Source organism: Pan troglodytes, chromosome 13 (assembly GCF_028858775.2).
Source record: "Pan troglodytes isolate AG18354 chromosome 13, NHGRI_mPanTro3-v2.0_pri, whole genome shotgun sequence".
Taxonomy (NCBI): domain Eukaryota; kingdom Metazoa; phylum Chordata; class Mammalia; order Primates; family Hominidae; genus Pan; species Pan troglodytes.
Window position 1 is genome coordinate 70,960,169 of NC_072411.2, and position 15,089 is coordinate 70,975,257.

General features: G+C 38.0%; 1 protein-coding gene across 2 annotated transcripts in view; it reads right to left on the reverse strand.

Annotated features, from left to right (window-relative positions):
* The window catches only part of ABCB11 (ATP binding cassette subfamily B member 11), a 113,589-nt gene that overhangs the window by 6,251 nt on the left and 92,249 nt on the right, over positions 1–15,089 (reverse strand). For both annotated transcript variants that reach the window (XM_526100.7, XM_009443642.4), the window contains 5 exons: positions 9,379–9,582; positions 8,333–8,574; positions 5,517–5,673; positions 3,799–3,996; positions 304–510 (listed from right to left, as the gene is read on the reverse strand). In XM_526100.7, the coding sequence (XP_526100.2) occupies positions 304–510; positions 3,799–3,996; positions 5,517–5,673; positions 8,333–8,574; positions 9,379–9,582 (1,008 nt within the window). The remainder of the gene's footprint in view (positions 1–303; positions 511–3,798; positions 3,997–5,516; positions 5,674–8,332; positions 8,575–9,378; positions 9,583–15,089) is intronic.

Consider the following 15,089-nt stretch of genomic DNA (forward strand, 5'->3'; position numbering starts at 1 on the left):
ACCACAAAATTCCTGTTTCTTATCTACTTTATACACATAGCCCAGAAGTAAATTCCTATAATATTTTTAATAATTTTGTACATGAAACAAAGTTTTGACTGCATTTTGACTGTGACCCATCACATGAGGTCAAGTGTGAAATTTTCCACCTGTGGAATCATGTTGGCATTCAAAAATTTTTGAATTTTGGAACATTTTGGATTTGGGATTTTCAGATTAGGGATGCTCAACCTGTACACTCTGGTCATTCTACTTCTCCCCATCCTTGTCTCTCATAGGGAATGGCTCTGACTTCGTACTCACCTCTGGGAGTGACATGACAAAATCATGCAGCTGAGCCTGTTTTGCAGCTGCTATGACTCTTTCCATGGGAATTTCTTTGGTGTTGTCTCCATACTTGATATTGTCCATTATGCTGCAGGCAAACAACACTGGTTCCTGGGAAACAATTCCAATGTTTGAGCGGAGGAACTGGACATTTACTTTTTTGCTGTCATGACCATCTATCATCTGCCAATAGAGGAGATGACAGGTCATTAGGTTTTTAGAATTCCAGCAGTGAGGAAAGTTCACATTCTAGCATTAGGTGTTATGCAGGACATTTGGTTTGCTTAACAGACTAACAATCCCAAGGCTAAAATTATGGAATAAATTATGTTGCCTTTGACCTCTGGATGTAATGTCTATCAGGAGTGGCATCCATGTTAACACTAATCAGACTATGGTCCTATTTATTTCCTGAACTCTGGCTCTACAGGTGGGACAAACGAGAAAGACGCTCAGGTATTCAGGTAAGAAACAACGTCCCCTTACTTTGGTGCAGCACACTCTCTACAAATATACAGGGTTGCTCTATTTTGAGACTCATGAGTTATGGAAAGGATTTTTCTCTGTGAAGCTTTTGGGCAATATAAAGGTAAAACCTGTTTTCTTGATTTTACTAACACCATTCTCTGCATAACTGAGATAATAAAACTAAGTAAAAAAGGAATACATTTATTCACTTAGTCAATCAACAAACATATATTTGAATCACCTGCCACAAAGCACCATCCTAAGCCATCTATGTCTGCTACGTAAAGAAAATATAATCTCTGTTTCCTAGGAACTCACAGTCTAGTTAGGCAGTTAAGTCCAGGTACTTGAATATCTACTACAGGAGCTGGTTCACTAAAGAGTCCTAGAATATTAAAGGCACAGATGCCTAACATGCTGCTATAAAGTATTTGGGCCCTATTATTTCAGAAAAAAATTGTGATAAATGGTATGAACAGATTATATTTAAGATAATTTCTAAGTAATGGAAAAAGCAAACACTATTAGAAAAAATATAAAGCATTTCTCAATAACAATTAGCCCTGGCTTATCTTGCTCTACTCATTTTCCATAGCACTTAAGTCTGCAAAACACAATTTAATAATTAAACACTCAGGCTGTTTGCTCATTCTTCTAAATGTGCTACATTGTAAGCTCCTAGAAGGCAGAAGACATGCTTCATGGTCCTTAGACTCTCCCACAGGGACTCATGCAGTAACAGGCACATCATAGGTATCCAAATAAATGTTGAAAATATTGAACGCCTACATTTGGTAGCTTAAGAGCAAAGACGACTTTGAAAAAAAACTTATAAAAAGTGGTAGGTTTTCTGCTTAAAATGTTTGTAGAAATGTTTTACGATGTTATAACAAAATATACTGTGCCTATGAAATGCAAGAAGTCATAATGATTTCCTTATTGGCCCTGCTTTCGACCTGTGACCAGAACATTCACTGGGCATATTCAGAGAAATATACTTAATGTACATGTTAATGTTGGAAAAGTAAATATGAGGGATTCAGTTTCCTGTACCTTGCATAGTTCACAATCTATGTTGGCTGCAGGCATGACAGAAGTGACATTTTGGAAAACTGAACCCTCTGACTTATCAGAATTATACCTCTGGTTACAATGGGCTTTCTAGGTTCATCGGTTACCAAATACTTTCAAACAAATTTACAATCTTTATACCTCAACTTAATAACAGAAGGGATTATAAATTATAGGTAATCAATACTTAGTCCTTATTTTTATAACTTCCTGGATTCTGTCAATTTCTGTTTGCTTGTTTCCTTGCTTTGCTTTATACAAGGAAATCTTTAGTTGCCTTTTTCAAATTTTTCTCAGCATTTCTCTTCATAATGTTATACTCTTCATAATAGTATATTACATTAAAGATTATACTATTCAGGGAAGTCAGAAAGGCCACTTTCAAAATATAAGGATTAAACAATCAAGTATGAAGCAAAACAAAACATTTTCAGACCCATATCTATGAACTATTTCTTAGAAATTTGCTTTTGGATGAGCTCCAGCAAAAGGGGGTAAAAACTAGAAAAAGGAATTTATGGGAACTACGAAATAATGGATCTAATGCAAGGAAATAACACAGGGAACTCACAGGATGACGACTGTTCAACAGGCAAACGTTGCGAGTGACAGAAATGAGGGAAGAGGTGGCCTGACAGAGACATTGGAAGAACACAAAGGTTTTCATGAAGACAAAGAATGCAAGAAAAAAAGAAACCTTTCAGAAAAACAATCAGAAAAATATAATGTAAATGTAACTCACTATTTGACTGAAGGATGAACAATATTTACATAATCATTAAAAAAGCTGTCAATTGATTTTCAACTCTTAGAATCAACTTAGAGTGAAGGCAGGAAAGATAATGTTATAAACAGAATGTGCTCCGAATTCTTGATAAAAGTGCAGTTAGAACTTAAGAGGTAAAAGAAGGGAGTAAGAGGTGAAAATAAAGGTAGGATTGCTAACATTTTTCTTTTAGAAAGTGAGAATTCAAGAGGAACTATCTACAGGTGGTGGAAGAGCAACGGAAGCAGATCAGAAGTTTACAAATTTATAAATAGAAGGCCTAAAAAATGATATAACTATATTGGGAGGAGGTAGGCAAAAGGAGGGAGTGGTGAGAGTAAATAGATTTTTATCTCTTGAGAATAAATCACAGAGAGTCTAAATTTGTTAAATCATGAAATAGCATGAGCATATTATTTAAAGACATAAAAGTCATCATCGGGAGATCAAAAAACATCAAGTGGTCAAAGATAGTTGCCTTTGAGTAGAGAAATGTGGAGTGGGAGTGTAAGCATAAAGCAGGGGGGTGGCTTTTTATTATAAATATTTATTATTTGATTTTGTGACCTTCTGCATATATTACTTTTAAAGAAAGAAAAAAAGGACAGAAAAGAGAAAGAAACGTTATGAAAAATAAATATCAATACTGTTCACCAAAATTTCAAATATCCTTGCTAAAGATTTACGGTACATGGCTCTCAATCTGAGTTCCTTGCATTATTTAGATTTCAGCTTCTTGAACAAGGATTGTCTTAGATCTTTTCATGCTAACTCTCCTTTCTTGCTCATTTATCATTATTTCCCTTATCACTCTACTTTTTCCATTCCTGGTCATTAGTTTCCTGATTAGTCTGCACTTTCTGCTCCATTTACGGGTAAGTGAGTGCTTCTATTAAATACACTCATCTCCAGCTTTGCAGTGTGCCCAGTTTTCTTTGCCTAACTGGTCAGCAGGCCATCTGGAACTGGGGAAAATCTGACATTAGAAATTGTGAGGTAGAATCAGGTGAAGCAGCAAATGACTGGGACTGGAAAATATGCATGGGGTAAGTGCCTAAGGCAAGCATTTTAAAGTGAGTCTGGCAAAGCAAAAACTTGAAGCCCACTTTTAGGGGTTGGAAATACTCTGCAGAAGGCAAAATTCTCAAAAAGGTTGCGTGGCTTACCACCTTCCCTTGATCAGGATCATAGAAACGTTCCAACAGCTGAATGCTAGTGCTTTTGCCACATCCACTGCTCCCAACAAACGCCAGTGTCTGCCCTGGACTAATCGACACTGAGAGACCATTCAGAACTTGCGAGTCAGGTCGAGAAGGATATGTAAATTTACAATCAACAAAATCAATCTTCCCCTGGAAGTTGTCCTGTGGATGGGAGGATCAAAATTAGAGATGCTCTTACTGAAGCCTAGAATATTGAAGACACACCTAAACCTTGAGTTTAAAATCCCTGCTTGAGATACCTTCAAACCATGCTGCCAAAGTGCAAAGTATAAAGACAGCAACTTAATAAAAGGACATTCCATTTTGTATTCTGAAAGATGTAGTATAAAGGAAGGCTTGGGCAACGAAATTAAAGACATTTGACTCCCCCTATTCCCAGTCTAACCTAAGGGGATTTTCTTGCCATCTATTCCTGACATTCTGAATAGAAGAGAATAGCTGGAAGATATTATATCACAGAAGCCAGTAACTGTCCAAACCCTATAGCTTTGTTCTCCTAAAGACTAAAAATAATGTTACACTTAAAACGACCTAGAAAGAAAGTTACCTGAGGTCTGTACTGCAAAGGTGAATACTTTCTATTGTACTTTGGTGTGCTTAAAACTCTAACTTATAAACTCTAGAAATGGATAGACATTTAATAGAGCACACAGAAACTTTACATTTACTGAACTGAAGGAGAAATTTTACCAATTTAGAAAGATTACAGAATTTAGCTTAGCTTTACTAGTGTTTAGGTTTGCTTTGCTTTCTGGAACATACTAAAATTTTCAAAAATAGGTAGAGAAGATTTAAAAATACCTATCTATCAATTAGAAGAACAGATATTTTGTTGAGATTGAATTAATTTTCAGGACATCCACATAAGCTAAAACTTGAATCAAGATGAACATGAATTAAATCAATGTTATTGGACAGGAAGAAGTGATTTTTCTACATTCTGTATCAGAACATCAATAGAAAACACGGTGGTTAGGTAGATCTCAGAGGACAACTGGCTTCATTCATTTGGGAACTAAGTGTATTTTATATTACACAGAATTTAGCATTCACTGAATGTCATCACCTTGTTCAAATGCCAGCTTTAGGAATAATTTTTGATGCTAATTTACTTTATTCCTTTGTATTTATAAATCTACTGTTTGTCTTCTCCAAGTACGTATGAATGAACCCATATACAGCAGGAATTTAGAAGCCAAGTGGTATTGTATGGCCATCCCTAATGGCTGTCCTGCACACACACACACGCACAACCTTACCCCTCATCAATACTTACACATTTTATTTATTTTTTTATTTATTTTATTAGACTTTAAGTTCTGGGGTAGATGTGTAGAATGTGCAGGCTTGTTATATAGGTATACACGTGTCATGGTGGTTTGCTGCACCCATCAACCTGTCATCTACATTAGGTATTTCTCCTAATGCTATCCCTCCCCTACCCCACACCATCCCCTAACAGGCCCCGGTGTGTGATGTTCCCCACCCTGTGTCCATGTGTTCTGTTTGTTCAACTCCCACTTATGAGTGAGAACATGTGGTGTTTGGTTTTCTGTTCTTGTGTTAGTTTGCTGAGAATGATGGTTTCCAGCTTCATCCCTGTCCCTGCAAAGGACATGAACTCATCCTTTTTTATGGCTGCATAGTATTCCAACACTTACCCATTTTTCACCTGCAGTATTGTATACACTGATTGGGGGTTGTCGGTCCAGCAGTTGAAAAAAGCGTGCAGCTGATATTTTAGCTTTTGCATAACTTGGGGTGTAAGAGAAGGCTCTTCCAAGAGCTGTCGCACTCAGTACAACTGCAGAGATCACCCTGTAACCAGACAGACACACAGGAAGGGAGCAGGGTGGCGTGGTTGGTGTGATGACCTGAAGGCAGAAGTTTGGGGATCTAGCCCTGGTTCTGCCAGGAAAGGACCAAATATCCTTGAGCAAGTCACTTCAGACTTGTCTGGAAATGGAGAGGGTGGTGTTTAAGGGACTGGCAGTTTTCAAACTGTGTTCTATGAAAAAGGAGTAAGAAGAGGACTGAACAAGCATGAAGGGGGGAGAGCTCAGACCTCCAAACCTTTATTCGACCACAATAGCTTCCTTTAAGAAAATTGTTGGCCAGGCGCGGTGGCTCACTCCTGTAATCCCAGCACTTTGGGAGGCCGAGGCGGGCGGATCACGAGGTCAGAAGATCGAGACCATCCTGGCTAACACGGTGAAACCCCGTCTCTACTAAAAATACAAAAAATTAGCTGGGCGTGGTGGTGGTCGCCTGTGGTCCCAGCTACTCGGGAGGCTGAGGCAGGAGAATGGTATGAACCTGGGAGGCAGAGCTTGCAGTGAGCCAATATCACGCCACTGCACTCCAGCCTGGGTGACAGAGCAAGACTACGTCTCAAAAAAAAAAAAAAGAAAAGAAAATTGTTTGAGGGGGAAAAAGACTTCTGAAAAATTTTTTTAAAAGAAAAAGCAGGCTTGAAAGATCACCAGATTGAGTTGATTTTTCTAGAATTCTAACAGTTTTTGAATCTATAATAGGTATACAAAAGATAATGATTGATGATATAAGCATTAATTTTGCACCAGGCATGTATATAATTTATGCTTCAGAGAGCAAGACAGATGCAATTGCCTGTCTCCTTCTACTTGTCTTAGCCTCTAACTATAGTCAACATGTACTTAATTAACGAAAGAGTGAGTGAATGAATAAACGAATGATAAATATAATGAGAGATAACTTTGTTGCTGTAGAGACTATGATGTGAGTAGTAGCCCCCAAAGCTGTTCACCTGCACTGTCATGCACAGAGGGTCTGCCTGGGATGGGGATAGGGATAAGGGATGTGTCTTTGTGTGTCACACTGCTCAGTTCATAAGCAGGAATTGTTTTAGGCCAGAATTGCAAATCCAAACATCCCCGGGAGCCCAGTTTAAAGCCTAAGGGAATGAAAAGCACTTGAAATGAAATGGAAAATGGTGGAAGATGACTTTCCAATTTTTAAAGTGAAGCCAGAAATTGGGAGTTTTCTGTAGTTCCAGTTTTTGTTTTGTTTTGTTTTGTTTTGAGATGGAGTCTCACTCTGTCACCCAGGCTGGAGTGTAGTGGCATGATCTCAGCTCACTGCAGCCTCTGCCTCCTGGGTTCAAGCGATTCTCCTTTCTCTTGCCTCAGCCTCCCAAGTAGCTGGGATTACAGGCACGCATCACCATACCCGGCTAATTTTTGTATTTTTTGTAGAGATGAGGTTTCGCCATGTTGGCCAGGCTGGTCTTGAACTCCTGACCTCAAGTGATCCACCCGCCTTGGCCTGAGGCGCTGAGATTACAGGCATGAGCCACCGCACCCAGCCTGTAGCCCCAGATTTTTACATGTTGGCAAAAAATTATTCTAAATTATTCTAAAATTATTCTAAATTATTCTAAAATTATTCTAAAACCTTAATATAAACTAAATAAAATAAGCAATGGTTTGTGTTTTCTAATTTAGATTAGTAGCTTTAAATATGCAAAGATTTAGAAAAGAGACACTTTCCTAGCTGGGTGGGTGTAGTGGAGTGGGAGAGAAGTGCTGAAAGAGATACCAGGTGAGAAGGCGGGACTCATGGCTAGAGAAGGAAACCCAAGAACCGGTTCCTATAGGACCACTTTTCCTAATGCCCTCCAAACCTTTCTCAGACCATCTCCACCCTTACCTCCCGACTCGCCCATATACATGTGTACCTCATTCCCCAGTACCCTGACACCCTTAGGCTTTCACCTCTGGAAATGTGAGAAATTGGACTAAAAGCTAATCTTCTTAGAAAAGCAGGCTTTGGCTATACGAATGGAACATCCTTCACCTGTATGGCCCATGCCGTCTCTGCCTAGGAGGAGTCAGCTGGGAGGAGTCAGCCCTCTTTGCAAGAGAGGAGTTCAAACAAAACAGTTCTCTATGAACCATCTTAGCCAAGACCTCTAGATTTTCTCAGCATTAACATGTGTGGCAGATTGTTTATAAACAACGATCATATTAATTCACACTATCATGCATCCCTTTGCAACATGGCTTTTTTACTCCTCTCATCAAAAAGTGGATTCTATTTTTTTCTATTCCTTAAACCTGGGCTTGATGGTATGACTTTCTTTGGCCGAACAGAAAATTAGAAAGTTTCTTTGCGTGGAGAGACTTGAAAAGTACTTGCACAGTGGGGCTTGCCCTCTTTTGTGGCACTTGGAACTCTGAGGCCATAATATGAAGAAAAGAAGCTCATCTGCTAGACAGGCCATGTGGAGACAGAAGAATACACAGAAGCCTGACTGAGTCAGCCCAGGTCAGAAGAACCGCCCTGATGACCCACAGAATCTTGAGAAATAATTAATCCCAGCTATTGTAAGACACCAAGCTTGGGATGGTTTGCTAAGCAGCAAAAAGCTAACTGACAGAACCAGGCTATTCCTTCCTTGTGTGTTGATCTTTTCTCACCTTGGCTAGATATTCCTCACCTGAACACATAGCTGAAATGGAGCCCCTCATTGGGGATTAAGTAACCTCCATATCTGTAGGAAGCAGAATTTGCAATAAACATGATGCACTGGGCAAAGGCAAAGCAGAATCCGTAAATATTGGCTTTCTGAATGGCTGTCTTGAGGGGCTTCTCCAGCTCAGTCTCAAGTGCTTCAATGAACCGCCTCTCCTTTCCAATTCCAGCAACAGTGCGGATGTTACTGAGGGCTTCATTTGTAATCTGAAGATTGAAAAAGAGTCTTAGGAATACAAGGGCAGAAATAACTCCTTTCGTGACATTTCAGTGGCTGCCTGGATTAGATGGTGCAAATGGCAGAATGTGGTACAAATCAGAGAATGCATCATCTGGGAATACAAAGAAGTGGCTGGAGATCAACCCAACCGGACCACGAGACAATTTTTCAGTTAAATTCAAGTTTCCCTTAATTCTTACACTTGAGAAGTGTTTATGCTACCATCCCTCATTTACCCCCCAAGGACAAGATATTAATTAGAACACACTTTAAAATGTGTAGCTAAAACCTAAGTGTATCCAAAACCTAAACTGTAGCTCATAATTCTAGTTGGGAAAGACACTTGCCCCAAGCCTGGGGGACTCTAAAGTATGAAGAGAAAAGGCATGTGCCATTAAAACCAACATAGCTCCTCTGTGTGTGGAAAGCATGGCTCAGGGGAACCATTAAATTGCAAAAGCTTCACGGCCAGAAAACTGAACTATCCACCCCTGCAAGTGAGAGTACACCAAATTGGAATGTGGAATGAATCACTATGCGAGAGGAAATTGAACAGGCAATCCTGTGTTCACCCCGCTATTTCTCCACACTGGCTCATACTCAGAGCCTCGGAGCTTTATTGCCTCAGCCTTTGGGCCAAGCACGCATAGAAAGGGTGGTGGAAGGTTCTTAAGTGTGCCTGTCTTGTGGGCTGACAGCTTCCTTCAGTCTCTTCGTACTATTCGTTTTTAACAGTTTGTCTGATAGCCACTCAGCCATGAGGAATGGGAAAATTAGATCTGCAAGATTACCTGTCCCACCATCTCCAGGGCCTGCTTATCTCGAGAGGCAAATCCTGTCAACATCCTGGTCTGTGTGGCTCCTGATAAAGCCAAGAAGGGGAAGAAGCACAAGATGACCAGGCTCAGCTTCCAGCTAAAGGAGAAGGCAATGATCATGGCCACAGTGACGTTAGTGAAGGAATTGACTATCATCCCGATCTGAGAGCCGGCAGCCTGCAAACCAAAAAGCAATCAACCCGTCTCAGACACACAGTCGCTTTTACCAATTACCATTACACAAAAAGGTCAGACCTTTTATAAAGTTGTGATAAAATATACATAACAATATATATCATTTTAACCATTCTTAAGTGTACAATTCAGTGGCATTTCACAATGTTTTGTAACCATCACACATCTATACCTAAAGCTTTTAAAACCATGTCCAACAAAAACTCTGTATCCATTAAACAATAACCTCCCTTTCTTCTCTCTCCCCCAAGCTCTTGGTGACTTCTATTCTAACTCTCTGTCTGTATAAATTTGCCTACCCTAGGTATCTCTAGAAGTAGAATCATACAATATTTTTCCTTCTGTGTCTGGCTTATTTTGCTAAGCATAATGTTTTCAAGCTTCAGGCATATTGTAGCAGGTATAAAAATTTCATTCCTTTTTATTTTTATTTTTTGTTTATTTTATTTTATTTTGAGACAAGGTCTCACTCTGTCACCCAGGCTGGAGGGCAGTGGCATAATTATGGCTCACTGTAGCCTTGACCTCCTGGACTCAAGCAGCCCTCCTGCCCCAGCGTGCTAAGTAGCTGGGACCACAGATGCATATCACTACACCTGCTAATTTTTTAATCTTAGTAGAAATGAGGTCTCACTATGTTACCCAGGCTGGTCTTAAACTCCTAAGCTCAAGTGATCCTCCCACCTTGGCCTCCCATAGTGCTGGGATTGCAGGCACGAGCCATCACACCTAGCTTCATTCCCTTTTAAAACTGAATATTCCATTGTATGTGTATATCACATTTTGTATATCCATTCATCCATTGATGGACACTGGGGTTATTTCCAACTTTTGGCTATTGTGAATAACGCTGCTATGAACACTGGTGTATAAGCACCTTTCAAGTCCCTGCTTTCAATTCTTTTGGATATAGACCTAGGAGTGGAATTGCTGGGTCATATGGTAGTCCCGTGTTCAAAAAGTTAAGTTCTTTTAAATGATGAGCTCCCATAACATATCTGAAGGCTGAATTAATTAAAAGGTTCTTTATTCATAGCTTATCCGAAGTTCATTTATTGACTAATCTCATTTTAAGAGTGTCAGTGCTAGAGCAGTCTGTCTGAGATTAATGCAGCCCTAAACATGGGCTACACATGTGTCAAGTAATGATGCATTTGGCTTGTTTGAAGATATCCAGCCATTGGGCTTGAGGTAATATTACTTATTCAATGAAGATTAATGCTTGCTCTATAATTATATTTTTGAAGTTGATACAAGACTATTCTAAGATACCACTTTGATTCTCATTGAAGTGAGCCTGCTCATTGGTACAAAGTTACATGCTGCTGTAATACACAGCTATTTAGTCAATGCAGATGGACAAAATGGATTCAGTCCCAATATAGATGGAGAATGGACCACTGTGGTAATTATATCTATACTAATCAGAGTATCCAATGGTTCCAAATCTTCGTTTCAGTTGCCGCTAGGCAGGTACGACCAAAGCTTGGCACACTCTGTAGAAAATACTTGGGTGAGGACAATTACATCACTTCTTTTTAAAATTGTACAAACACATTATTATTTAAGACAAAAAAATGTAAAACGACAAAAGGTAACGTGTTAGTAACCATTCGATGCTAAGGCAGTGTTATTCAGGAATAATTTGCATCTTTATACTGAATTAAAGACACAAATGGAATATAAAATTGTGTCCCAAAGCATTCCCATGTGTTAGTGCTGACTTCCTTGGAGACTAACAGGCTAAATCAAGAATTTCTCATTTGTACACCCACGTTCAGAGCAGAATTATTCACAACAGCCAAACAACCTGAATGTCCACAGACAGATGAATGAATAAAGAAAACATGATATATCCATAAAATAAACATCCATAAAAATGTAGCTCTGACACATACTATAGCATAGAGAAACTTCAAAAACATCATGTTATGTGAAATAAGCCAGACATAAAAGGATAAATTCATATGATTCCACTTAGATGAGGTACATAGAGTAGTCAGATTCATAGACACAGAAAGTAAAATGGTGGTTGCTGGTGCTGAGGGGAGGGAGAGCAGGATGGGGAGTTACCGTTTCAAGGGTACAGAATTTCTGTTTGGAACGGTAAAACATTTCTAGAGATGAATAGTGGTGATGGTTACATAACAATGTAAATGTACTTAATGCCATTCAGCTGTACACTTAAAGATGGTTAAAGTAGTAAATTTTGTGTTACAAATATTTTACCACAATTTTTTTTAAAAAAGAATTTTTGGTTGGCAAGGACTGTCAGGCATTACAGAGGACTTGAAAAGCAACTTTGCCGTTCTTTGGGATGTCATTATTTTGTTTCCTTTTACATTTTATTCAATTGGTATTTTTTTAAAAATTGAAAATAATACAACCTAAGACACAAACAAAACATAGATACATATTTAACAATATATACATATATTTTAATTTTCTTCTTTACAAAAAGGGCTCATACTCTACATATTACTCTGTACTTTGACTTTTTTTCACTTATCAATGGTACATAACTATCCTTCCAGATCAATATATAGGAACACTTTAAAAAATAGCTGTGCAATATTCCTTAGTATAAGTGTATCATAATTGATTCAACTCTTTTTCTGTTGATGGATATTTGGGTAGTTTCCAGGGAATTTTATTAATTTTTTGGTTAATATAAAAAATGATAAATATCCTTGAACACACATTCTTACACAATAGGAGGGAATTCACTCATGAGAATTCTGTTCAGAGTATATAATTAAAAAAGAAAAAGAATTTCTGGTTGGCAAGGACTGTCAGGCATTACAGAATACTTGAAAAGCAACTCTAAAGTTTTTGGGGGATATCATTATTTACTATTACTCTCCAAAACATTTGCTTACTATTATTTACTATTACTCTCCAAAAAACATTGAAAAACTTTGTACATTGTATGAAAGTGTCAGTTATTCCCCATCCTCATGAATATCATTCATGATAGTTTTAGGAACACTACACATAATACAGTTATATTAGGGATATTAATATTTATTATAAATGCTTTTCTAGTTTATCATTTGTTTATATAAAAGTTTTGAATTTATGAAGTCCAACATGTCTACTTTGTAGTTTTGAGTTTTTGTCTTGCTTGAGAGAATCACCTCTACTACCACTCTTATTTCTCAATGAGCTCTAGCTAATATAATAAGAAAATAAAATGAGTATAAACATAAAAAAAGAAAAGAAAAGACAAAATGATCTTTTTTGCATTTTTTCCTTAGCAGATATTGTGATTTTTACTAATTGAAGGTTTGTGGCAACCCTGCATATGCAGAGCAATTCTATTGGTGCCATTTTTCCAATGGTATGTGTTCACTTTATGTTTCTGCATCACATTTCAGTAATTCTCAAAATATTCAAACTTTTTCATTATTATATCTGTTATGGTGATCTGTGATCAGTGATCTTTGGCATTATTATTGCCATCGTTTTAGAGCACCACGAACCACGCCAATATAAGACTGAAAACTTATTCAATAAATGTGTTTGTTCTGACTGCTCCACTGACTGGGCATTCTGTCTCTCTCTCTTTCTATCCTCAGACCTCCCTATTACCTGAGACACAATAATATTGAAATTAGGCCAATTAATAATGCTACCTTGTCCTCTAAGTGTTCAAGTGAAATAAAGTCACACATCTCTCACTTTAAATCAAAAGCTAGAAATGACTAAGCTCAGTGAGGAAGGTGTGTTGAAGGCTGAGATAGGCTAAAAGTTAGGCCTCATTTTAGCCTCATTTAGTCCTGAGATAGGACTAAATAAATAGTCAAGCTGTGAATGCAGAAAAAAAAAAGTTCTTGAAGGAAATTAAAAGTGCTATTCTAGTGAACACACAAATAATAAGAAAGTGAAGTGAACTAGCTTTATTGATGATATGAAGAAAGTTTGAGTGGTCTGGAGACAAGATCAAACCTGCTACAATATTGCCTTAAGCCAAACCTAATTCAGAACAAGGCCCTAACTCTCTTCAATTCTAGTAAGGCTGAGAGAAGTGAGGAACCTTCTGGAGAAAAGTTGGTTTATGAGGTTTAAGGAAAAAAGCGTCTCTACAATGTAAAAGTGCAAGGTGAAGCAGCAGTGCTAATGTAGAAGCTGCCACAAGTTCTCCAGAAGATCTAGCTAAGGTCATTGATAAAGGTGGCTACACCAAATAACATATTTTCCGTGTTGACCAAACAGCTTTCTATTGGAGGAAGATGCCATCTAGGACTTTCATATCTAGAGAGGAGAAGTCAATGCCTGACTTCAAACTTACGAAAAACAGGCTGACTCTCTTGTTTGGGGATAATGCAGCTGATGACTTTAAGTTGAAGCTTACCATTCCAAAAATTCTAGGCCCCTAAGAGGCATGCTAAATCTCCTCTGCCTATGTTCTATAAATAGAATAATAAAGGCTGGATGACAGCACATCTGTTGAAAACACAGTTTTTTGAATATTTGAAGCCACTGTTGACACCTACTGTTCAGGAAAAAATACAGCTTTCAAAAATATTAGTGCTCATTGACAATGCACCTAGTCACCCAGGTGCTCTGACGGAGATGTACAAGGAGATGAATGTTGTTGTGCTTGTTAACCCAACATGAATTCTGCTGCCCATGGGTCAGGGAGTAATTTTCACTTTGAAGTCTTTTTATTTAAGAAGTAACATTTTACAAGGCTACATCTGCCATAGTTATTCCTCTGAGGGAACTGGGCAAAGTAAATTGAAAACCTTCTGGAAAGGATTCGCCATTCTAGATGCCATTAAGAACATGTACCCTAGAACTTACAGTGTATATATAGATATACACTTTATATGTATATATATATTTATGAAAGAACATTTGTGATTCATGGGAGGAGGTCAGAATATCCACATAAATAGGTGCTTGAAAGAAGTTGATTCCAACCCTCACAGATGACTTTGAGGGTTCAAGACTTCAGAGGGAGTAACTGCAGATGTCATGAAAATAGCAAGATAACTAGAATTAGAAGTGGAGTCTGAAGATGTGCTGCATTAAATTGCTGCAATCTCATGATAAAACTTGAATGGATAAGCAGTTGCTTCTTATGGATAAGCAAAGTGGTTTCCTGAGATGAAATCCACTCCTGGTGAAAATGCTATGTTGATGAAAGTAGCAGCAGGGTTTAAGAGAACTCAATCCAATTTTGAAAGACATTCTACTGTGGGTAAAATACTATCAATCAGCATTACATGCTACAAATAAATCTTTCATGAAAGGAAGAGTCAATTGATGAGGCAAACTTCACAGTTGTCTTATAAGATATTGCCAGTCTAACCTTCAGCAACCACCACCGTGGTCAGTCAGTTGCTATTAATAAATTAAGATATGTGCATTGTTTATTTTTAGACATAAAGCTATTGCATAGTTAGTAGAATACAGTATAGTGTAAACACAACTTTTATATGCACTAGGAAGCGAAAAAATTAGTGTGACATGCTTTATTGCAA